This window comes from Monomorium pharaonis, chromosome 3 (genome assembly GCF_013373865.1).
Source record: "Monomorium pharaonis isolate MP-MQ-018 chromosome 3, ASM1337386v2, whole genome shotgun sequence".
Lineage (NCBI taxonomy): Eukaryota > Metazoa > Arthropoda > Insecta > Hymenoptera > Formicidae > Monomorium > Monomorium pharaonis.
The window spans coordinates 7,409,851-7,434,505 of record NC_050469.1 but is presented as its reverse complement, the minus strand read 5'-3'; the positions used below and the strand labels follow the sequence as shown (position 1 = coordinate 7,434,505).

General features: G+C 38.2%; 1 protein-coding gene across 1 annotated transcript in view; it reads left to right on the top strand.

The window, feature by feature from the left end:
- The window catches only part of LOC105832301 (fringe glycosyltransferase), an 88,895-nt gene that overhangs the window by 46,101 nt on the left and 18,139 nt on the right, over positions 1-24,655 (top strand). The window contains exon 6 of the mRNA XM_012673120.3: positions 23,457-23,542. Coding sequence (XP_012528574.1) covers positions 23,457-23,542 — 86 coding nt within the window. The remainder of the gene's footprint in view (positions 1-23,456; positions 23,543-24,655) is intronic.

The window sequence follows — 24,655 nt, the reverse complement described above, 5'->3', positions numbered from 1 at the left end:
GGAGCAAAATTTTCGGAACCCCATAGCGCGCGTGCAATATACATTTAGAGACCCGCCATCAGCCACAGGAAGCCGAGATTCTCCGCTAACGCGGCGTGCTGTGCCGTTAATGTTTTTTCGATTTTTTTTCTAGAATTTTTGAACTAACCGATTTTTAAGCGGATCACCAAGCGAGAAATAATAAATATCTGTACACAGAGAGAAAGATGTTTTTAATTTAATAAACCGTTTTGTGTTCGACTATTTCAAAGCATATATTTCTTTGTTTCTAATAAATTTTATTAAATCTAAAGAAATATGTTTAAAATTTATTAAAACCAAATATGCTTTGGAATAGTCTAAACTGTTTATTAAATATAAAGAATGAAAGAAAGAAATATTTCTCTATGTGCCCGAGTCTGCTGCTTTGTGCAATATTCCTCGTGCACGAAATTATTTTACATAGAGAGAATAATTTCTTGGAATATTTTTCTCCCATTTGTTTGGATTTTCTTATTTTATTTATCTTATTTAAACAACCAAACATTTTTATTGATTGAAAAAAAGCATTGTTTTATTCAATCAAACAATATTATTAATAAATAATCAAATAATCGTACTTGTTTCTTTAAATGAAACAATTTTATTCGACTATTTCAAAGCATATATTTCTTTATTTCTAATCAATTTATTTAAAAAAATCTAACTCTTTTTCTCTATGTATATGATGCATATTAAATTTGAAGTTATCTTAAATTTTAGTATTTAATTTTAGATATAAAAATATAATCGATTTTAGTGAGCCGATTCGTCAAAGAATATTGATTCGCGCATTTGTTTCCGATGCGTGCGGCATTTGCGTTGCGAAAAGCTACTATACTTATCGGACACAATTAACGTCCGCGGGTTGACGAATGGTCAGGGTCCGCGATATACGGCCGCGATCCGTAAAAGCGTGAGAGCGATTGGCAAGTGTATGCACGCGGTTTGCCGCAGGGATAATTAACTTGGCGCGCGTGGATCGTTATGTTCGGATTCTTTCGGTGGCCCCTTGGCCGCCCTGCATGGTGCAACTGTTGCAACGCGCGCTGCGCCCGCGGAACCGTTGTCTCGTGTCAGGTGAAAGGTGCTCCCGCGGCGGATAAACGAGCGTAACGTGTATTCCGCAAATTGATAGGCAAAGTAGAGCTAGGCGGCGAACGCGAACGGGTCCGCCGTTCCTTGTAGGTCAATGCCGGAGGATAATTTGCTAATCGCACGTTGCCTCACAACCTCGCGCCGAGTGCAACTGCCCCAGGAGTGGCGGCCCATATCGGCATCGAATTCATCGTCCTGTGACGTTGCGAGAAACTCGGGGTATAATGAGAAATGAACCTATTCGATTGAAAAAATCTTTGATTAAACAATTTTTTATTAATAAATATTTTTTTTAAGCAGCTTTATTTTTGGGAAATACTAATATATAAAAATTTAAAAAATATTTTTTACATTTAATTGTATATTCGTGTCTCTTTGCTTTCGTTATATTACTTTGTAGCAGTTCACTATCTATACTGTTTTACTTTTTAATGTAAATTCATTATATTTACATTGCAAAATAAATGTTGAAGAAAATCTTGCATTTCTGCATTCTATCAAAATTTAAAATCGGTTAATCAATCAAGTCCATGATATAGATAACAATATTAATTATTATTATGTTATGGATTTTTTAACCGATTTAGTAATTCTTCACGATAAGAGAGAAGCTTACGGGACACGCCCCGTTACAATGGAATCGATTGCCCCGGAGAGCGATTAATTCACCCGGAGGCGAGGATCGACAGTACGTCGGTGATCGTTACTTTACATTTTCCCCGCCGGCGCCGTAATTGCGCCCGCAGGAGCGCGATATCGCGCGCACCACGCCTCTAGGTGAAAGGGTGAGCGTGCGGGCGGGTACCGATGCGGTGCGGTGGTGAAAAAGAGGCACGGGTAGTAATAGAGAATGGCTGTGTGGCAGGCGTGCTGCACACGCACGGCACACAACACGGGCGAGCGAAGCGAGCGAGCGAGCGAGCGAGCGAGCGGGCAGTCGAGCTCTCGTTCGTCGTTTCTCTCGCGTCGGTCCTGCATGGAGGCTGAAAATCGAGCCGTGCACGAGACGGTCATTTTAAGTCTGACGGTAGGCCGATCCACCCAGGGGATAACCTGCCGATGAACCGTAAACCAGGAACTTATTATCGGGCACGGACGCTTTATTACGACTACTACTACTAGTACTGGTGGAGTCGGCCGAAGAGAGGAGCTCCGTTCCTCCGTTAGATCACGGGAGAGAGCGAAGAGACTGCGCGTCCCCTAATATCTCTTATCTCCGGTAACTCCGCGACTCCGCTCGTTCATACCGTTGTTGTTGTTGTCATTATGATGCCGCGTAAGCGTCATGTTACAAGTTTTACTGGCGGCCGGGAGAATTACGATTTGACTTTATCATCGGCTTTAGTAGATTCGATCTGGGAAACCGGAATAAAGCTTCGCTTAGAGTGAGTCGAGGTAATTTAATACGGTAGAGGCGTGACAGCGCGTCGTCAAAGGATGCTAAAATACGGACGCTGATAAAAAAGGGGCCTTGATAATAACTGCCAAACGTCGAGTGAAATAGTGCCAATCAAGTATTTAATTAACATAACTAAAAGTAATTTGATTTTTCTAAACATTTATAGCATTTATAACCAAATTCGGTAATTAAAAGTTTGTTTTTTTTTTTTATGTAACCGAGTGCTACGGAATGCTCTTTCGTATGGAACGGATGGACTTAGCTTAGAATTAATCCGGAATCTTTGACATTCTGTGGCGCGCTTTGGCGCAACTTGGCTTACTTAGCATGACTGCGGAATTTGCATCGGACATTATCCGTAAAGCTGCGCGTGGAGTGGCTCTTCAGGAATTTCAGATCTTCATTGTTTCGAAATAGCTTCAAAAGCCGCATGCATTCATAGTTTACGATCGCGCCATCGAGCGGGCGGGCTGGTCCAGCGAGCTGACGCTTTAATGCTGCAACGATTAACCCCGTTTCTCTCGTTATCTATCGCATAGGAACGCCATACGTACGCGCTCTTTGACGTTCTTTTTGTCTACATTATTATTTTCAGTCCCGGAAACACATTGTAAACTCCGCGACTGCAGAAACAACCGCTGCGTTATTGACGAAGAAACGCGAGGCGGAGGATCGTTCCGCTTCGCGTTTGCTAGGAACGAGTTTATCGCGCTCTCGTATAGTCGTCGTCTTCGCTCGCGAGCAATGAATAATAACAGTACCGTGTTTCTTTCCGTAATCACATGTCTCCATTGTGGAGTTGTGATTTTTATACGAGCAACATTCGTCACGAGATCGCGTCGGTATTCCTTCCTTCCCCTTGACAACGGGCATTTACCATGTGGAAAAATATCGGCGCCGGCACACACGGCGGGTACACCGTAATTTCCGCTCGTAATTTGAATTACGCTTACAATTAGGCTCGTAATAAATTCATCGTTCATCTGCGACGCTTGCTTCACGGCCGGCGCGACGGTTAATTACCGTCGGGGGGTCTTGAGTGTTTCGACACGGGTCTTTTTCGTATAGTTAGTTTCCTGGCCACGGTCACCTCACAATTCGCATCGCTCCGCTTTTTTTCCCACTTTGCGGCAAACTCACCGCGAAAGTCTGCCAATTAATCGATATTGTCCCTCCAGGGTGAGACGGCGTTTTATCGAATTTCATCATACCCGGTTAAACGACCGTAAGTAGAACAGAATTTAATTATGTCCGGCGATTGTCAGTCGCTAATAGCCTTTATTCGTGATCTTTTTGTAGTCCATTTTAATATATTTTTACATGCTTTCTTTATGTTTTCTTCGACTTACACACACGTACGAGTATTTAGAATATAGAAAAGAGCGCGCGCGCGTACACGAAGAGAAGCTAAAGTATCTAAACATTTAATTATGTGTACATATAAATTCGAAAATAATTTTATTAGATTATTACAATAATTATATGGGACGCTGGTTGCTAGAATGTCAAAATTTTGTAGCATTGCTCATTCTTAAATATTCTTTATTATTATTCAACAAAACAGTGCAGCTAAGTATGAAACATAATGAATGCAGAGCATTCTATAACTATTTTTTTATGCCATGTTTATTGGAATTGCATATTAAAATAATTATCAAATAAAAACTTTCTTTTTTTTCACAAGTGTGATAGATAATACGTTTTGCAACACGTAGATCTTAATTCTTTCTTAATTGCTTATTTCTTAATTGCTATTATGTGTACACACTTCGTGAAAATCAACGTTTCATAAAAATTCTAACAATAGATCTTGTGTCGTTGCAGCTTTTTTTGGCTGTAAAACAAACTAAATTTTAACTGTAAAATAACTGAATGTTAGATTGTGCGTACATAAACGCCTGCCTATAAAGCGCATCTTTTCACATCGTTGGTCGTCTCACAGACCGCCTACAACCAATGAACCAACGCAGCTAGTAACGATGCACGATAATAGTAATAACAGCAGTAATAGCTATAATTACGCGTTATTGTTGCCGCTCATCGTTATCGTTAACGGTGCTTCTCTCGCGCAAGATTATCGAAATACGTATAATGCACCTGTCGTCGTCTGTCTTCTAACGACGCGCGTCGTCGCTATGGATCGCAATTATGTATTAGTGCATAATCTTTTATTTTAATTATGACGAATAAAGTACGAGAAATGCATCGGGAATGCAATAATTTATTATCCAATAATTATTCAATTTTTTGTTATGATCAATGTGATTTAAACTTCCCTAAAATCTTTACTTTTTAGAAAAACTTTGAGAGATGATTTTTCATATTTGTGTGCGAGTGTGTGTGTGTTTTGTAATGCGGAGAAAGATTTATAATTTTTCTTTTATTGAAAGAGCACTTTTACACAGGAAGATACTTTTCTCTTGGCTGTTCGACAGCTCTTAATTATCGTGTCAGTGCACTTGTCAAAGGGTATCTCGAGAAGAAATGAATGGTGATATATGCTGGTCTTAACCGTTTCGATATTGGATGCGATCGTTAGATATTGCCTTGGTTCTGGTTGTACATAATTAACAGGTAGACAGTGAACGCGGGATGCCGTAACTCTATAGGGTGTTGACTAGTTTAATAGCCTGTCAACGGTGTTTTCCTTTCGTCGGGGTCTAGCTACTCTTCTCGTTTCATTCGTTTGAGCGATTTAAGTACGGGGCGGTGGGTCCTATGCGATCGTATATTAAACGATTTTATGCGAGTTCACTTGACGGTGAAGGATCTTGTTACTGTCGTTTTAGAAATCAACAGTATAGTTGGTTACCAACGAATGCCTATTTAATTTATTGTTTATATTATTTTTTTATTATACATTTTATTGAATAATGTTAATATATCAATCTAATAGAGTAATAAGTAATGTTGTGTCATTTTTCTTAATAAAAGGCACAATAATATCGATTAATAATATATGAAAAACAGAAATACTTGGGAATCTTAAAAAAAAATTTTTTTTTTACTTTTTGTTATATCCTATGAATATTTATAAAGATTTTATCGTGGTTTTTTTATGCTTTGAATACATGTCACTTTTAGTTGCAGAGCGAAAATTTGTTTGTTACAAATTTGTTTTTTAATATTTTATATATTCTAATAACAGTGCTATATTGAATATGTACATATGTAAATTAAGATCGCGGATTCTAAATACATCTCGTGTGATTTATGATAATTAATGCAGGTATGCATAATTAAGATCAAATGTTGGAGATTTGTATGATACTTTTGCGTAACGGACAGCTAAATGAAAACAGATACAAAAAATTGATATTACGATTGTAATTACGAAATCGGTCAGCGTTGCGATATCATGACGTAAATTCTTATTAAATTCGACTTGTTAAAACTGTCGTGAGTTTTCAAATTAAAAAATTACGTGAAAGTATGTCAAAAAATAAACGCAGTTAGCATTATTCATTGTCGAATTCAATTTTAGTATTCGTTATATTAATATTATACAAATATTGAATATTAAGCATATTAATTGCATTTGTTCTTAATATTAAACTAAATTTATAGGTATAAAGTATAAATAACATTATGAGGAATCGTCTTTGCGTTTATTTCAAGAAGCTGTTGGATGTTGGATTTTCTGTGAACACTCGGATCCGTCTCTAAGAATGACTGTCTTCCGGGAAAGCGGGAAAATTCGATCAGTCCTTGTCGAACGAGCGGTGGCAGTCGGCGTAATGGCTCCATTACAGCCGATTCGTGCGATCTGTTCGAATGCGGCGGATTCCACGAATACCTCAGAGTAGATTGAGCCGATCTCGATTTATTCCTTCGCGGAATCTGTCAGTTAGATGCCCTATCGATTCTTCTCAACCCTTGCCGGCTCTTTTGTACCCGCGTCGCACCGAATACCTTCGAACTCGTCAAATGCGCTCCGGATAACAGTAGTTATCCGGGCTTTTCGCGGCGATTGACAGCGGGGAAATAAAAAAGTTACCGACTCCGTGTCGGACGTGTCGCGTTTCGCTCGTGCGTTCGCCGTCTCGTGAAAAGCGTGAAATCGACCGCCGTCTCTGGAAGGCGCGAAGAGGACGCGCCAGTTCTTTTTGCAATTATGTTTCTTTTATTCTTCGCCGCTATACACGTTATGGCACGTACGTCCATTATGATTAGCGATTACGCTTGCGTAAAAAGCAGAGCTTACGTCGACTATGACGAGCGAATAAAAGAGACGTCGTTAGTTTTTAGTGCTAACGTCAATCCACATCTTTTCGAGATGCTCGAACATTTTATGAAAAACAAAACAGGCGTTGCAGGATTATTAATTTTCAAACTAAACCCAAAAAGTTTTGAGAAATATCACCTTGCAGTTTGACGATCGATTTACAATCGGAAACGAAGATTGGCACTTCACTTCGTGAAAGTATTATATCTTAGGCATGTGTGCGAGCTCTACATTCCGTTACTATATCGCACTACGTGGGCGTAGTCTCGGCCGCATGGCCTGTAGAGACCGGTGGTTCGTAAACGAAGAATACGACGACGGAAGGCAGAAGATGACAAGAAGATATAGGTACTATCGGTAGAACGAAAGGAGAAGACGGAGGAAGAAGAGAGCGGTAGGTGGCCGCAGCAGGAAGGCAGTAAAACTCGCGGCGCGCCAGTGGCCGTATTAATCATTTGAGGAAAGAAAGAGAGAAGGGCAAGAAGAAGAGGGCTGAGGGCAAGAGACACAGGAACCGAAGAGAAAGATAGTACAAGGCAGGGAAGGAGGCGGGCGAAATCTCTCATGAAATACGAGACATTTTATTAAACCTATTCGTCAGATCCACGATCCAACCCCATAGTTATTATCGGCTACTATTCGTTTAATTAAGAACGTGATGTCCTTTTGCAGATAATTTGGCCCATATATGTTAACGTTCCAATTAATTTTGTCTGCATTTGGTTATTACTATTATTATTTTTTATTTCATTTTGATTTATGCAAACTGTAGCATTACTTTAATTTTTGTTTTACTTTGTTTTATATTATAAATTGCTTCGCAATTTTATGAACTATGTTTTTTGGATAATTTTGCTATAGCATAAAAAGTGGACTTCATCTTTTCGTTGTTGATCTTGCTTTAGGGTGAACATACAAAGAACTTGGAGAGCAGACGTATATAAAGTTCAGAACGTGATCAATCATGCGTGCGCAATGTTTATTCCCTCTTTTTTTTTTGCGACTGTGATAGAGAGAAACCGCAAGGAAATCGCTCGCGGAGAGAACATGCCGCCACTCTCCGAGGCAAATAACCGACGTTGCTTCATGGTGAACGCGGCCTTCTAATGTAAGATCAAGGTCGATGGGGAAGTGCATCAGCAAAGATCTCGTCGAGTCCTACGCGCTAGCATGTTACGCGTTCTTTCGCGATGGCGTAAATTACGGCACTCCATGGAATCGCATTTTTTTAATTTCGCGACAAGTAACTTAGATTTCAGCATGAGAGAATATAGTCTTGGACAAAGATGTAAAATATCAATAACCAATAACGTAATATCTAATTAGTTAATAATTGTAATTTGAATTAAAGTAAAAGCGAATTTTTTAATGTAGCATTATTAATATTTTGCAATGTTGTTGCTATAATATTATATGAAATTTATTCTGCAATTTTTAATGTCTTAATATGACATAACAAAATTTATTTGAGTTTTCTTTTTACGTTTTTAACTAGCTATTTGTAAGTCTAACTTGAAAATTATTAACAAAGATGCATGAAATAAAATAATAATTGTTATTGCGTGATGCGGAAATAGTATTGGATACATTTATGCTATTTCTGTTCGTAACTCATTAGAAAATCGTAGTTTATCTGTAGCTTGAAACCAAACCACACGAATGTGCACCACATGTCGTGCATTCCGTAACGAATCTGTTTATTCTTGTTTTCTTTTTGTTTTTTTTTGCCGTTAATTTTGCACCTTTCTCACTGATTTGGCGCTGTATATTATTTAATAAGTTTGTTTTAACGCATGTTTTTATTTCTTTTTTAATTTTTTTTTGTTCCTTAATCGTTTAAACATAATAGTAAACGTCATATATTAAAATTCCTTGCTTGATTTGCATATTTTCAAAAAATTTATAAAAATTTTCAATATTAAATTAATTTTGAGATGTATTAAATATTGTAATTATTTATAATTGCAAGTATATGTTTTCTTCAGAATAAGCCCTACGCATTTTTGTTAGAGACTGTACTATTGAAACTTTGCTTCTCTGCGGGACTAAAACTATTTTGTGAAAACCTTTTCGCTTTCCGAAGAATGTCGGCGGCGTCTTACGAAAATGTTGTCTTTTCAGTTTATTTTAGTCTAGGAAACAGGTAAAGTTTAGCTGGCGCCAAGTCAGGAAAGTGTGAATGGTATTTAGGTTCGTCAATTGTCAGGGTAGTATTTCAAGAATTTATTGATTAAAAACAAGCTGACCTGTAGGATAACGCAGGAGAAACGAAATACTATTTTTTTCGAACGTTGTTTTCTGAGTGTATCCCTAAGGCACTTAAGGATCAACGCGCATTTCTTTGTTCGCAGATCGATCCTTTTAACGATAAGTCCATATTGCTTTTAAAGAATAAAGGAAAGGAAAAAAACCAGTTTGTCATAATTGCATTCTTAAGATTATTCCTATATTGTTAGCGATACAAATAATTTTTTTCAATATAAAAATATATGTATATTAATATTATATATTTGTAATCAAAATGGACAAATATTGTAATTACATGCACATATAGTTTTGAAGATTTTTGAGATAAATTAGTAATTGTCAATTGAGAGTAACAATTATTTTGCAAATGGCGAAAATGCGTTATGTCACTACATGTTAGCTATAGATGTTTTTTGTTTTCTACTTTTTGTTTTCTTTTGCTATATCAAGTTTTTGCTATTGTCTAATGAGTCGATGCTTGTCTTAAATCGATTCTCCGGTGAGTTCTATCTCACGATGTCTTTTTGCAAGCGCAATAATTGTTTATTAAATTCTGTTGAAATTCTATCTAACCGAAGTAGAAGGTAATTAAAACACACACACACATGTTTTCATCTTGAAACCTCGGGAAGGAAAAAGAGAAAAAAAAAAGATTCTGCAATCGTTATTTTACGAAAGATGCGCTCTTATTCGCCACATGTCGTGCGTTTCTTCTATCGTTTCGCATCCTTCTACCATCTCGATCCTATGAATTATTATTTAATGAGGTTTGCGTTTCTGTGGCTCCTCGCATCGTTTCTTCGGCATGGTGCGCTTTTATAGTCGCTGCGGTTTCGGGGCGAGAGACCCGTCCGGACAACAAGAAGAATACAAGAGTAGTTCGGCGAATGAGAGAGCGATCGATCGTAATCATCGTGTATCATAAAGAGAAGTGCGGTAGATTTTCGAACACGCTACTCCTCGGTGCCGCGGTGGGCAATTTTTTCGGCGATTCGATCGTTCGCCTCCTTTCGTCGACATATACTATCACTTTTGCGCCGCGTTGCTTGATCTCTATAATTTGCGCCACTAAAGTAAAATCGCTTCATGTAGCTGACGACATTATGATTAGTAATGATGCTAAAAGAAAGTTGTGGAAGCCGCGCTCTTGTATAAAAAAAAGAGAGCCCATTTTATCGAGAAATGTTTTCATAAATGAACAAAAATTGGGGGATAAATTTCAACGTTATTGTCTTGAATAAAAATTAGATGTCTTGCACATCTACATTGAAATCCACGAACCTGTTGGGCGTAATTTAAATTTAAATTTCTGTTTGCGAGATATTACGATTTCTGAATGCAAGAAACGGGGAGAAGGAAGGGGGCCGGAAAAATTTATTGTACGAGCAATGCGGGTAGGAACGAGACCTCGATACCGAGGGTTCATTGAAGGCAACGAGCCGCTTTTCTAGCAAGCTGTTGCATGCATCTTTGGTGGTGGATTCTATTAAGGATATTATAGTGGAATTATCTGTTACGGTCGAGGCCGGATAAAGTTGCATTTATATATTAAATTTATCAGACAGATTTACTGCAACAAATTCTCAATTACTACAAGGCAAATGCAAAACTAATTTGGTTCAATAAACAGGTAAATTGAATCGATTTCTCGAATATTTTTCTTTTGAATATTTTACTTCTTGCACGCTCCCGTGTATGAAAACGTATTTGTCGCCGCCTGCCTTGATGGATATGCGGAAGTTGGCCTTAATTAACCAAACCCTCGGGTTATTCGCCTATTGAATCATCCTGTATGAAATATACTTAACTTCTTGCGCGCCAGAAGCGTAATTGAAATCGGAATTACGTGTCACAATTCGCGAAGATTATTACCAGACTGGATGATTTCGCGTTAAGTTTGATATTATTTATGATTGAAATTAACGTTTTTATCGTTGTAACGGTAAGGTACTTTATTGACTGAGCCTATTACATGATTATAGTATTTATTACATTTGATTGTATACTTTTTTCTCGATTTACCTTTTTTCTCTTCTAAACAGAACAATTTTCAAGTTGCCTGAGAGAAAAATGATAAATGAGAAAGATCTGTGAACCTTTTATTATCACTTTGAAAATAATTAATATTTTTATTTTTTTATACCGAACTTTTTATTCAACTTTCACTTCAATTTATTATATAATAGAAATATAGAAAATTAACTGAAATATAAAAGAAAAGTTATTTAAAGTTATTAAAATAGTTATTTAAAGTAATTTTTTTTAACGAATTTCAACGAATTTTATTTCTTTCTCGGTTCCTCTTTGACTTCCTTCGTTGCCGGTTTATCGATCTCGTTTGCATTATATCGCATTCGTTTTTTTTCTTCGCTGTCGCATGCCGAACATTGCGATTGCACGTCTGCAAATATATCCCATATATAGCATCGCTCGGGCGCCACGAGAAGAAATGTCAATAAGAAGAAAGTAATAACACGAAATTCACGCGGAATGCGTCCGCTCCTCGTAGCGGGCCGAATCTCGCGGTTAATTGCATTAAGATAATTAAATCGACGCGGGCCATGAGATTCCGCGTAATTATACGATACGACGTCATAGAATTCCAACATTACTTCTCATTCCCGCGCGCGTACGGTCAGATTGTTGAATTGGATGAAATTCACGGCTATGCAATTATCTGCAGAAATAACGACGAGTAAAAAGTTACGGTTATGGAACGAAGATGTTCCGCACGACATTGAGAGACAGCTAGTACGTTTCCTTTTAAGAATCGAATTTAAACAGTTTACGTGTAACATTGATAATATAACGGATATACCGCGGTGATTATTGAGCCATTTTGCAATCGTTTCGAGCTGCGCATTCTAATTACTCTCGCGTAGCTTGCGAACATTTTCCTGTGCGTGTAATGGTATCTGATAATAATTTTCACGTATCATTTACCAATTAAATAATTCTGACCAATTGTCGCGCTTTGATCATTATTAACCCAGCGGTATATTGTTTTCGTACGAATGAGAAAATATTAATTACAGGTATAATTGTGATGGTAAAAAAAAGAAGTGTTTTTTTTTTGCACGACGAGTTTTATTTGACGAGTGTGACCACCGGCTGATCTACGAGAGCCTCGTATCTAGGGTCCCTATCTTAATTGCGAGACGCAAGAGATTTGCTTGGGCGCACTTGTCCCTAAACTTCCTTGAAAGCACGGCGTGCAGAACGCGTTACGAACGTGGGAATCGTTTTCAAGGTGCACGACGCCGTGAAACGATCCTGCGCCCCGTAACATCTCTCTGTGTTTACTCCGCCGGAAAATCAATATTATTCATGAGACTGCGCCCAAGCGATACTGATAAAATTATTTTTTAAAAAGAGTACGCGCGCAACGTGGGGTACCGTCGGAATAAATAAATAACGATCGGACCGGTCTTATTATTCATTCGGGTTCCTCCCGATGCGAAAATCTCTCGAAATCGCAAATGGGGCGGCTTTTGCGCGAGCGATGCACTCGTGCGCGAATTCCGTATTCCGCGTGTGGCTTTACCGCATTTCTTTCGCGCACGGTTGCATCCTGCATCATTTACGCGCTTTACGGAGGTGTTTTATCGCACGTGAGAACGCGGCTCTGTGCCAAGTGATGCGATGCCGCGAACGCGATGGTGCGTCGGAAGAAGATGAGGGAGAAGAAGAAGAAGAAGCGGCCCTAAATGCAACGGAGGAAGAAACGAGCTGGAAACGGTAGAGTAACAGACGGCATTAGCATGTTGCGCTCCGCCGGACGCTGGGATTTTTTCCTCCGGAAGCGCCGCGCCGTAACCGAGCCCGCGATTACGCGCGTGCACGCGGAATACGCGCGAGACAAAATTATCAGGGGACGGTGCATTTTCGCGAGACACGCGGAAGTGTTTTCAGTTAAGCGCGGACACGTAACGATCGCGCGCGATTACGCTCGACTTTCATGTACGCGCCGTAAGCGGCGGCGGCGGCGGCGGTCGGCTTTCAATTTTCAATGGAGAGAGGAGAAGGAGAAGGATTGTGAAGCGAGGGAGAGAAGGAGAGAGACCGGTGCGGTGATTTTAACGAAGCTTTCGTAATTACGGTAGGTGGGCATTGTTCGTAGGATCGGCCGCAATAATACAATGGGCGAGTTAGCGTGACCCGTGACGACCGTATACGGTATATCCGTTGATGTTGTGAAAAATGAGAATGCGTCGGTTCCTCGCGTCGCATTCGAAATCATTGAGAAGAAAGTCGCGCGGCTTTTTTTCAGGCTCGATTACGTTGCACCGAATAATGCAACGTCGGAAGGAGAAAATCGAGGAGAGAGGTCCGAGAGCGCGACGCAATCGCAGTTACATAATTCTCAATTAACGCAGCTTGGAATAATGATACGGGAATTACCGGGAATTCGAGGCCTATTATTACGGAGTTGAATTACACCGGAGTTTCGTTAAGGGGATCCTAAAGTCGTCTGTTTTATCGACAGAATTGTACAATTTGTTCCAATGTCCAACTTTTTATTGCATTTACAGAATTTAAAAAATTCTTCTCCACAATGAAAGTATAGACGATAACAAGTGTGCGGACGTAACGATTTTATACGAAAAAAAAAAAAAAATTTTAATTGTCAGCGTCTGGCGTGGACTCGTAACAAAATGTGCTTGATATAAAAGTTGTGCACATTGTACGTATAAATAAAGTCAGATCCGCACACGAGTGAACATTAAGGAACAATACTATGCTTTCAGATTGAGCGTAGGCGTCTTAATAAAAAAGATACACATTGATAAACATTTCGTGTCTCAAAAGAGCAATCTGAAAAAGTTTTTTAAATTCTTAGTATGAAATTAAATTCATGAGCTGATGAGCAGTTTAGCATCCCCTTAACTTCGAGGGATCAACGCATTTCATTAAATCCGGAATACATCTTGTTTTCTAGTTTTCTAATCATATCTTCATACGTAAAACCCGTACTGCGTTTCTCGCGTGTGCTCAAACGGTGCGAGTAATACATCTTTGTTCCCCGTCGCTAAATTGTTTAACGAGCCCGGCCGTAATAAATCATGCACCGTCATTCCCGCATTCTGCATCGCGCGCACGGACGAGAACCTAACTCCCTCCGTCTTCCTCTCCACCTCGTGGTCGCCTATACCGCGCGCGATTAGGCATCGGATAAAAAAAAAAAAATTGGCAGAATGAAAAGAGAGGACGAGCGGGGGGAAGAGTGAAGCTCGAAAGCCGCGAACCAACGATGGGAGATGCGCTCGTGACCCATGACGGCCTCCGTGGGCACACCGCGGAAAAGATGTATATCCATTCCGACACGGCGAAAGACATGGCGGCGGCAGATAGGAGGGGTGGGAGGGGCGAAAGGGGGTTGACTGATGTTTCCCTATGCCGCGTATGCTACCTCCATTACTTCGATATTATACCTGTTGCTTTATATCTCACGGCACCATCTTTGTTTTGCAGCGGCGGTGCATCCGGTGCACCGCTGCGCGACTGCATATCGTACGATGCGAGTTTCTGCTTTATCAGTTTTTCTTTCTGTTCTTCTTTTTTTTAAATTTTACCCTGATGACGGTTCCATTGCTGCACGTGCACTGTGCCTGCCGAAGGTTACCGGATGCTGCTAATTGCGTTGATGTTTACTGTATGTTCAGCGAGGAATTTCGATATACTTGTTTTCTCTCGCTTTCTATACTCTCTAAATTGCAATCGGTGTATTATCACTGTTTTGAGAGTGGTATAATTATAGCTGTAATTATTAGTAATAATTGGCGAGTTATTCACTGTCTTTCAGTGATTTTTACTTCAGAATTAGTGTATAATTACTGAAAGATCAGTGTATTTATTTCACTGATTGACAGGTTATAAATGTACCACTGAAAATCAATGTATTTTTACTGATTTTTTACTGATTGTAATTTACAGAATAATTAAAATATTGTATAATCAATATGCATATAACGCAACACACTGATCACATTACATCTAAAATGCTGAGAATATTAAAAAGTTTTTCTTTTTTACTTATTTTTTTTGCATTAGATAAAAATAAAATTGATAATTTATATAAAATTAAATTCCGCCGTGAGTTGTGAAATAGAATCTAACCGAGATTTTTCTAGAAGCGCGGCTGCCCGTGCTTACTTTAACGTTATTTATTTAGAAAAACTGGTCGGCAGCCTTGTTTGGGAGCCTACCAATATTTGCATGTGCACGTGCTCCTTGGATTCTCGAGGGGTTGGCGAAGGATCGCAAAGTGGATTCCACTTGCGGCGGCTTTAGGAGCACACTCGTCCCTTTTACATCTCTCGAGGGACTTTATCCTGTCGTCCGCCTGCTCAGGAAACTCGAGAGTGATGCTTAACGCTGTCGTACTATTTCATCAATTATTTGTTCACGAATTTGGGATTTGTAAAGACCAACAAAATGGATAATTATATCAATCATTGTTAATTTCGAGGCAATGCACATTGTATATTTTATTTAATACGCAAATAAAATATTACATTTTGTAATTAATAAAATAACAAGTGTGCGATATACATGTATGATAAATGTAAATTGATATTAAGCTTACTTTATATTTTTGAAAGATTCTGTTTACGCTTGTGTTCTCATGTATCTGTGGCGTTTCTCATTATCTTTTGAGGCTTTCGTGAAGTTGTATCGCAAAAGGGAGATTTATCGTGCATGAAACGTTCTCGCGGAAATAAAAAATAAAATTGTCTCCACAGTGCAGCAGATTTATTCGTTTCGATTAAATATGATATTGTTCGAGATTGGAAATTCGCTCGGCGAGGAATTTATGGAAATATCAACACGCGCCGCGCCGCGTTTGTATGCCGCGGATGTGCTCGAGCGAATTGAAAACAAGAGCAACAGCGACTTCCTGCCGACTGTAAATATCATGTTAATAAATCTGCATGGAAGTGCGGATGACTGTGCATACAAATCGTCAGCCATTGGTCTTGCGGCACGGGCAAAACGCGGGATACGCTTAAAACGAGATAACGGGCGGGGAAAAATGAGCGCGTCTCCGAAAGATCGAACGTTGTTTCATGGTAATTTAATTAGATTTGCATCTCGCCATCTCTCGAAAAACTTACAAAAAACACGATTAATCACGGGGAATGCGCATATACATACAACATACGTACGCAAGAGAAATTGTGTAGATGATTCGTTAGAGGTTTCCGAAATAAAGTCAAGAAGAACGCGTTATTTCCCCGTGTGGAAATTCATCTAGGCATGCCCTATTTTAAAATTATTTTTATTTATTTATTAAATATAATAAATTGGGCAATGATATATTCTGTAATTTTGGCCCAATTTATTTTACATATATAAGCCCAACTTAAATATAATTAACCATCTAATTAACCATTTGAACGCTTCAAAGTATTAGTGCTATATAGATTGCAATTTCCATCAAATTATTAAGGTTATGGAAAAAGATAAATTTAACAATGAAATTAATAGGTAAATAAATTAATGCTATTTATTTTTAACATATTTTGCAAAATTTAACTGCTTTTATAAATAATATAATTGCGTCAGTTTATAACATATACAGTACAGGGAAATTAGACTCAGAAACCACTGTTTCGAGAAAAAATTGTAAGAGGCACTTTTATTGAAGATTCTTATTCGGAAAAATCATACAAACATATTAAACGAAAATTCAACTCGGAAAAAGTTGGAAATTATTGTGTAAACAATGAAAGAAGGTGAAAATTTTCGTTTTTTGGCAATAAAAAAAAATTTATTACTGTTAGCAAAAAACAAAAAATATAAGCTTATAGGTATTAAAAATATCTATTAAATGAGCCGTCGAACGTTCTAATTGGTTTATTTTTTAAGGAGAAAAAAATTAAAAACTGCCAAAATTTACCTTTTTTTAAATTGTTAATAACAAATGGACAAGTGATGGCAAATTCTTGTAATAGGGCTTAAATAGTAGCGGTTACTATTCTCTAAAAGTCTTGAAAATTTTAGCCCAAAACATTCATAACTTTTGACACAAAGCTATTTTTTATTTAATTATTTTTTAATTTTTTAATTTTTAATTAACATTGTTTACACAATAATTATCAACTTTTTCTGAGTTGAATTTTTGTTTAATATGTTTATATGATTTTTCCGAATAAGAATCTGCAATAAAAGTGTCTCTTACAATTTTTTCTCGAAAAAGTCTAATTTTAATTTTAATGTACTAATAAGTATATATAGACAATAAGAAGTACCCAATATCAATAAGTCAAATTGGCGCAGTAGATAGAGTAAAAAGTTTTTGTAATCCTAAGGTCCCGGGTTCAAAACTAGCAGCGCGCAAGTTTAATTATTTGAAAAATAATTTTTAAATAATATAAAATTAATTTTTAAAATTACATAAATTAAAATTAAATTAACTTAAATTAAATAAATATATAAAATAAAATAACATAAAATAAAAATAAACATAAAATAAAATAAAATAAAATCAAATAGAACACAAAATTAACAATAAAATACAAATAAATAAAATAAATACCAATAAACTAAAATAAAGAAAAGAAAAGAAAAAAAGAGAAAGGATAAAGGAATAATTAAATTAAAGTAAAGGAAAGAAGTGAAATGAAAGGAAAAGGAAAAGGAAAATTAAAATTAAAGGAAAAAAGAAAATGAAAAGTAAAATTGAAAAGGTAAAATTAAAAGGAAAAGGGAAAGGAAAAGGAAAAGGAAAATTAAAAGGAAAATTATTGAAAAGGAAAAGGACAATGAAATGACAAAATTAAAATTAACCTTAAAAAGTAAAGGAAAATCAAAGGAAAATGAAAATTAAAAGTAAATAGGAAAATTAAATTAAAATTAAAAGTGAAAATAAAATGAAAATTAAAAGGAAAATTAAAGTAAAGGAAGGAAAAAGGAAAATTAAAAGGAAAAGTAAAAAGGAAAAGGAAAATTAAAAATGGAAAATGAAAAGTTAAAAGGAAAAGGGAAATGAAAAGGAAAGGGAAAAGGAAACTTAAAGGAAAAGGAAAAGGAAAAGGAAAATTGAAAATGGAAAAGGAAAATGAAAATCGAAATTATTTAAATTAAAATGAAAATATGAAGTTAAAATTCCAAAGAAAATTAAAATTAAAGGAAACGAACATGAAACGTAAACTTAAATAAATAAAGTAAGTAAAGAAATAATTAAATTAAATAAATCCCCTTAAAATAAAATAAAAGTAAATTAAACCTAAATTAAATTATTCAATTAAAATTAAACATTGAAAATTAAAATAAAATTCACATTTAATGAAAAGTAAATTAAAATAAAATAAAATTTTAATTAAATAAATTAAATTAATTACACTTAATTAAATTAACCTTCAATATAAAAATAACCTAAATAAAATCCAATGAAAATTACATAAATTATAAAATAAATAAAATAAAATACAATAAATAAATATAAATTAAATTAAACTATTTTTTTCATTGCGAGGATTAAAACTTTTTTTGCCACGTTTCTTTTTTCCCATGCACTAATACGGGTGCAACGAATTTCTTGGTACGTAGCTTCGTACATCTGCCGTTCGTAAGGTCGTATCGGTGCCTCTAATCTGTTCATTAGTCCTAATATACCGAGCAGCCACACGTATTCTCCATCAGATATTTACTCGCCACGTCACTCAGCCTCGGTTTTACGACCTCGAGAGCGAGCCACTTGCTCTAGAATATAGACAGTTGCAATCATTTTTTTTGTTTTTGTTTTTGTTTTTGACGACGATGAAAAAAGCTGTTCGATGTTTGAGTTGCGACAAGTACACGATGCTTATCAAAGTAAATTTCGAGTTTACCTTTTGTGTGCTAAAAACCGAAAGGTTATCTTGATTTAAATTCTTTCCGGCTTTTCTTGTTCAATTACACAACGAATATAGTGATTATCATCATAGTTTGTTTTGTACACACGCCGAAGAACCAATCTGCTTCCGCCGATTAATTGCATCATGTCGATGGTGAAGAAAGTAATGTGTTCGACGTGAAAAACTTTTAGTTATAATCGGAAACGAGAGGTTTGGCGGAGTAGATATATACAGTAATTAAGCGGGAAGCACGATCCCGAATAATTCCTCTCCGCTCGATGACGATAACAGGTCGAGAGGGAGAGAGTGGCCAATCCAGTCTCGCGGAACGTATCTACGGGGTCCGCGCTGCCAATCGTTCGTACATAATTGGATATAGAATCGTGCGGCCTTTAACTCGCGTACGCTATTCCCTCTCCGCGACGTGCCCCCGTCCCGGGTTAGGAATGTAATTAGTCAGACCGGGCACCGGGTACAATCTCGGCCGCCGATCGGTAAGTCGTCCCTTCGTTACCTGGTGATGCCTGCCTGCCTGCGCGATGCCCTCGAGATTGCCGCCGCCGGTCCGAGATCGAACGATTACCGGACGTAAATACGCGCGCGATAATTAAAATTACATTGACTGATTGCCTCTTCGAATTGCGCTTATACGCCGTGGAAGCGTTTCTGCCTTAGCAGGTGCTGAAAGTGGAACATCGGCGCGCCGCGTCTTTATTGTCACCCGAAGCCTTGTTATTTTGTAAGCTTTTTATTGTAGCAAGTAATCACATACCGCTATTTTCATTAGCAGAGGGATCTAAAGTGCTGTCGCGTTGCGACAGCTGTGCAGCCTGCGGGCATATCGTAGGGAAAAGTCGAGAGTAACGCGTATCGCCGTCGGCTTTTCTTCCCACGTGCAATGAACATCCGGTATTTATATCTGCGTTATTACATCGGAATGATCTTCGCTTACTCCACGCTTGTGTCATCGGCAGTTACGAGAACGCGCCTTCCCCGTGATCCTATAAAATCGAAGGTCGAGATAAAATGCAATTTTTCAAGTTATTCCGGGAGAGAAGAAAGGAGTCGGAGTTTCTTTCTCTCTCTCTCTTCTTCCTCTAAAAATTCCGGAAACGCGTCACGTTTAATTATTACACGTACAACTATAAATTATTTCTTGAAGAGATAAATTACTGGAGAAAAGCCGCGAGCTCTCTCTGGCATGTAGTAGCCGAAAAGAAAAATTTGAGAAATGGCGCCTGGTCGAGAGGGCCACAGCTTGTACAGGGGGGAACGTACGATCGGTGCGCAGCGGGGTATGCCAGACGGGATTGCGTTGAACATCGTTTCGCGAGGAATCGTCGGTACCGATCCCGCTGTCGTCCCTCGTACTTCGCGCACGTTTCCCCTCCTCGGAACCATAAGAATGGGTTCGCGGGGCGATCTCGGAATTCTCGCGTCTCCCGGGTCGCGCCGGTGGCTTCTCTCGTGACTCCGCACGCTCGCAACACGATGTTGTGTTATTCAAATGGACTCGAAAGAGAGAAATAAAGAATAAGCTTCCTCCTTGTAAAAGCGTTCCGATACTATCTCCGGCTACCACTATCGTGCATGTATATCTAATGCGTCAGTGAGGTCCCGTCTGCTCCTCTTCTCTTTCGTGTCCGTCGCTCGATATCCTTCATAAAGCGAATGATATCACGTGTAGGAAGGAGAGCGGATGAGAAAAGGGAGGAGAGAATATTTTTGAACATGAGGCAATTTTGTTCGATATTTTTTTAACGTACTGCCGTTTTTGATTTTATGACCTTTGTTAATTAGAATAAAAGAATAAAAAACTTAAAAAATTGATTACTCAAAAAAATATCGAAGAAACCGTTTTGTTAAGCTGTCTTTCTGCTTGAGATTAATTATAATTTATTGCAAATTATTAACGAGATTAGAAATTTTGCCGTAGATAGGATTGGAACTGTTGGACAGATTGATCGATGAATTCTGTCATCATGAAAATGGGGTCGGCGATCTCAGGACTTACCACAGAGAACGTTAACCAATCGGAAATCCAAGTGGAAGGGATTTCGAACGATATCGAGATGAACGCGAATCGCAGCAATGTGCAAATCGTATAAGCGATACGCAAATCGTGGCGATCGAGGCGCGGCGATATTATCGCTGCAATTTCTGCCATGTCATTCGGCCCGGTAGGCCTTTACTAGCCGTCTTATTACTTGCACAGCGGAGCGAAATTATAGATCCTCCAAAGTGCAAGAGGGCGATTATATCATTATAAGCGCGCTTTTATTCTGGGCGTAGGTATGTGGTACGTACATGGATAACGGTAACGCCGATCGTCTTGTCAGCTGACCTACGGATATATCGCAAGGTATACGTACATGTTCGCCGGCACGATATGTCCGTGGTGGCCGTTCTACTGCCATCCGTGCTCCACCACGCCCAGTTCAAAGGAAAGGAGTACGCCGGTATCATGTCTGATATCAAGATAACATCGTCTATAGATTACCTTAAATGGTTGCGAATGTAGAATTTTTTTTTTGAGTTTAAAGTATAACATATATTTTGGATTTATAAAAAGAAGAACATTCACGTTTTAATACAAGGATTATTCTAAGTATGGTAAAATAATTGAATCGAATAGCAAATTCGAATAGATAGATTTTTTCGAACCACTTTGACTTTTTGTAAGCTCGTCGAATGTCATTCAAACGTTTGTTTGAAAGTAAGTAACTTTCCTGATGAGTCGAGAAGCATGACGGAATCTGCGCTTGTCATTACTCGCAATAATCTTGTGTTTTTGCGCTTAATTAAATAAATTTAGCGTGTGATCGATTTACATCTACTTTGATAACGTTTCCCGTTAAATTGTTCCTTCACGATGAGTTAACGTAAACCGTCGATGTTGTTGCGATCCTCGCAAGAAAGGACAAGCAAAAAAAACTTACGACAGTTTTATCAGCGGACGCGTTGCGTATGCACGTGTGCGGCCGTTGGCTCGCGTACCACGCCTTCGTCGAGGAAGGGCACACCGCACGACTCTACGGGTTCTATACTGGTATTGAGATAGTATCGGTCAGCATGGATTGCGCTTAGGCCGCCTAGGAGTCCGGCTTTAATAGCCTGCGGCCACAGCAATCGGCCAGAAATCGCTCGTACCTCAGCCCAGCGTTGTATTTTCGCATTCACGCGCGCGTATACGCGTATGTGTGTTGTGTATACGTGTGCACGCTTGTACGTCCATCGTGTACGAGAGAACGTTTCCTGGAGCAAAGTTTCTAGGTCAGAGAAAAAGGCCAATCGGCACAGCAATACCTTTCTTGATTATACATGATTTTTTAAATTATTATTTACGTCATGTGTTTAACGGCCGACTATTTTTATATTGTTATTTATTTTGATAGAAATAATTCTTCTTGTCGCCGATGACGATTAAGAATAAGATTTTTTGAGATTCTTTTTGGGAGAAAGAAAAAAACAAAACGTGAAAATTCACGAAAAACAATTACCTAGCCCTCTTAAATAAAAATTTATCAACCGAGTCGACTTTTTTTATTTAAGAGGGCTAGGTAATTGTTTTTCGTGAATTTTCACGTTTTGTTTTTTTCTTTCTCCCAAAAAGAATGGAAGCAAGTACAGTAAAATTCTTTTGTGTGCTGTTTATTAGTTCAGTATAAAGTAAAAAAAGAAGTGGAGACTTAATGTTTTAATAAAATGGCGGTGTAAATTTTTAAAAGAGTTAAACATCTTTTTTCTCTTTTTCTTTTTTGAATCCTGCATCGCAGAAATGTTTTCTTCAGATCCGTATAGTTTTCTCGCGGAACCTATAAAAATAAAGAGAAAAACAATAGGATTAATTTGGGAATCGGAAAACTGTGATTTTTTTATGAAATTCAAATTGTTTTGTTGTCATTAAAAAATCGCGACTTTAGAATTAAAAAAAAAAGTTTTTACAGACTATTTTACGTAAGCTCAAATTTTGTTCAAGTCGATTTATAATAATTAAAAGGCATCGCTATTTTATTAAAATATTAAGTTTTCATCTATGGTTTTTTTTTACTTTATATTAAACTAATAAACATTACGCAAAAGAATTTCACTGTGCTTGCTTCTATTTTTTTGTGGGAGGGGAATTCACGTCTAGTCTTAATTGAATTGAATAAATTATTACATGTTTTGATCTTAACTTTAGATTTTTATTATAATTATTTATTTCCTTGAATAATATATCGCATTAAGGTCATACGATGTCGGTCGTTCGATTGCTGATGAACTTGTGGTCAGCTCTACAAACTTGTCGAAGCGAGAGTCGGGAATCGTGTCTCGTGGCGGAACTTGGTTCTCTGAAATATCATAGCTTCGTCGATAATTTCTTTCCTCCGAAGTAGCGCGACATCCAACGATACGTCAAGATATAATCTATCCCCGGTCTCCCTAATTCTCATCAAGCGAGTCATTCATCCCTAATCGGTTAATAACGGCGGTCGAACGCGCGTTCGAAGCGCGCCGACGACGATCGATCATTCGGATCTTAGATCGATGTATCGTATAATTACGACGGCGGCTCCCGCGATTTCTAAATAACCGATCTCTCTCCGTTGAACCTCTCTCACCTAAGTTATTTTTTCTTCTGTTTCAGCAAAAGGTGAAATTTTGGTTCGCCACGGGCGGCGCCGGATTCTGCATCAGTCGAGCATTGGCGTTGAAGATGACGCCGGTGGCTGGGTGAGTTTCTTCTCCATTTCCTTTATTTCCATTGCATGCGAACTGTTCCCCGTTTTACTGTTTACACCGTTGTATTAACGAACGAAGTCATGACGCTAACGGCGTTAAAATTTGAATTGATATTTTGCTTTAGCATCAAGAATTTACGTATTTATTTGTAACTTTAACTATTCGATTTGTCTTACTTGATGTTGAGATAATATTATTTCACACTCGCCGCGTGAGATGACCGATCACAGTTTTATCAAATCAACTTTACGATCCATCTTTTTCAAATCTCCTTGCGGCAGGTGTTTTTTTTTTTTTAATCATATAATAAAAATCTGTAGAATGCGATTAGTCACGCGTGACACGTGTGACACGTGTTACCGCTGCACATCGTGGTGGTTCTTTCAGGATTTAATGTAACGTGAAAATGCATATTAACGATCGCCGTCCCACCCGAATTCTATCTCGTCTCTTTTTGTACACCGCTATTCATCTATCCGTTTCTACCTGCGGAGGATTAAATAACGCCGGCGGCTTTTGCCTTGTCACGCTTACTTCGATCGATCGGTCGATCGGCGCTATCTGTTACGAACGCCCGATACAAACATTATAGCTGATAATTACGTACAGAGGTTTCTTTCTCTCGTAAAAGTCGCTACGCGGCTCCGCAGAAAATCACGTGTTAACCACTGAACCGTGGAGGTGCAATGATACAAAAAAAAAAAAAGAAAAATATCGTCGATCGTTACGATGGGAATCGTAACGATGGACAGTTATGTCTGTTATTATATCGACGTTGCCCTCAATAAGTGCACCTCGACGAGCACCGCAGTTAGCAACGTATGACGTTTATGCTTCGTGCGTGATCATCGGGATGATCGCCCGTGGAAGGTCGAAAGCGTTCGCGCACTCACGTTACTCGTAAATCGCCGTTTATGGCGCACAGTGGCCAATTGTTTATCCCCGGTCCTCGATATCGTCGATAACGAGCGAGAGCCCGTTGACCGTTTGTCGCCGTTAACGATATAAAAGCACACAGATGGCCACGCGATACGAGCCCGGTTTTTCGCGACGACTGAATTTCGCGCCTATCGCCGTAAATCCGAAGCTTATTTCGCGGCCTCC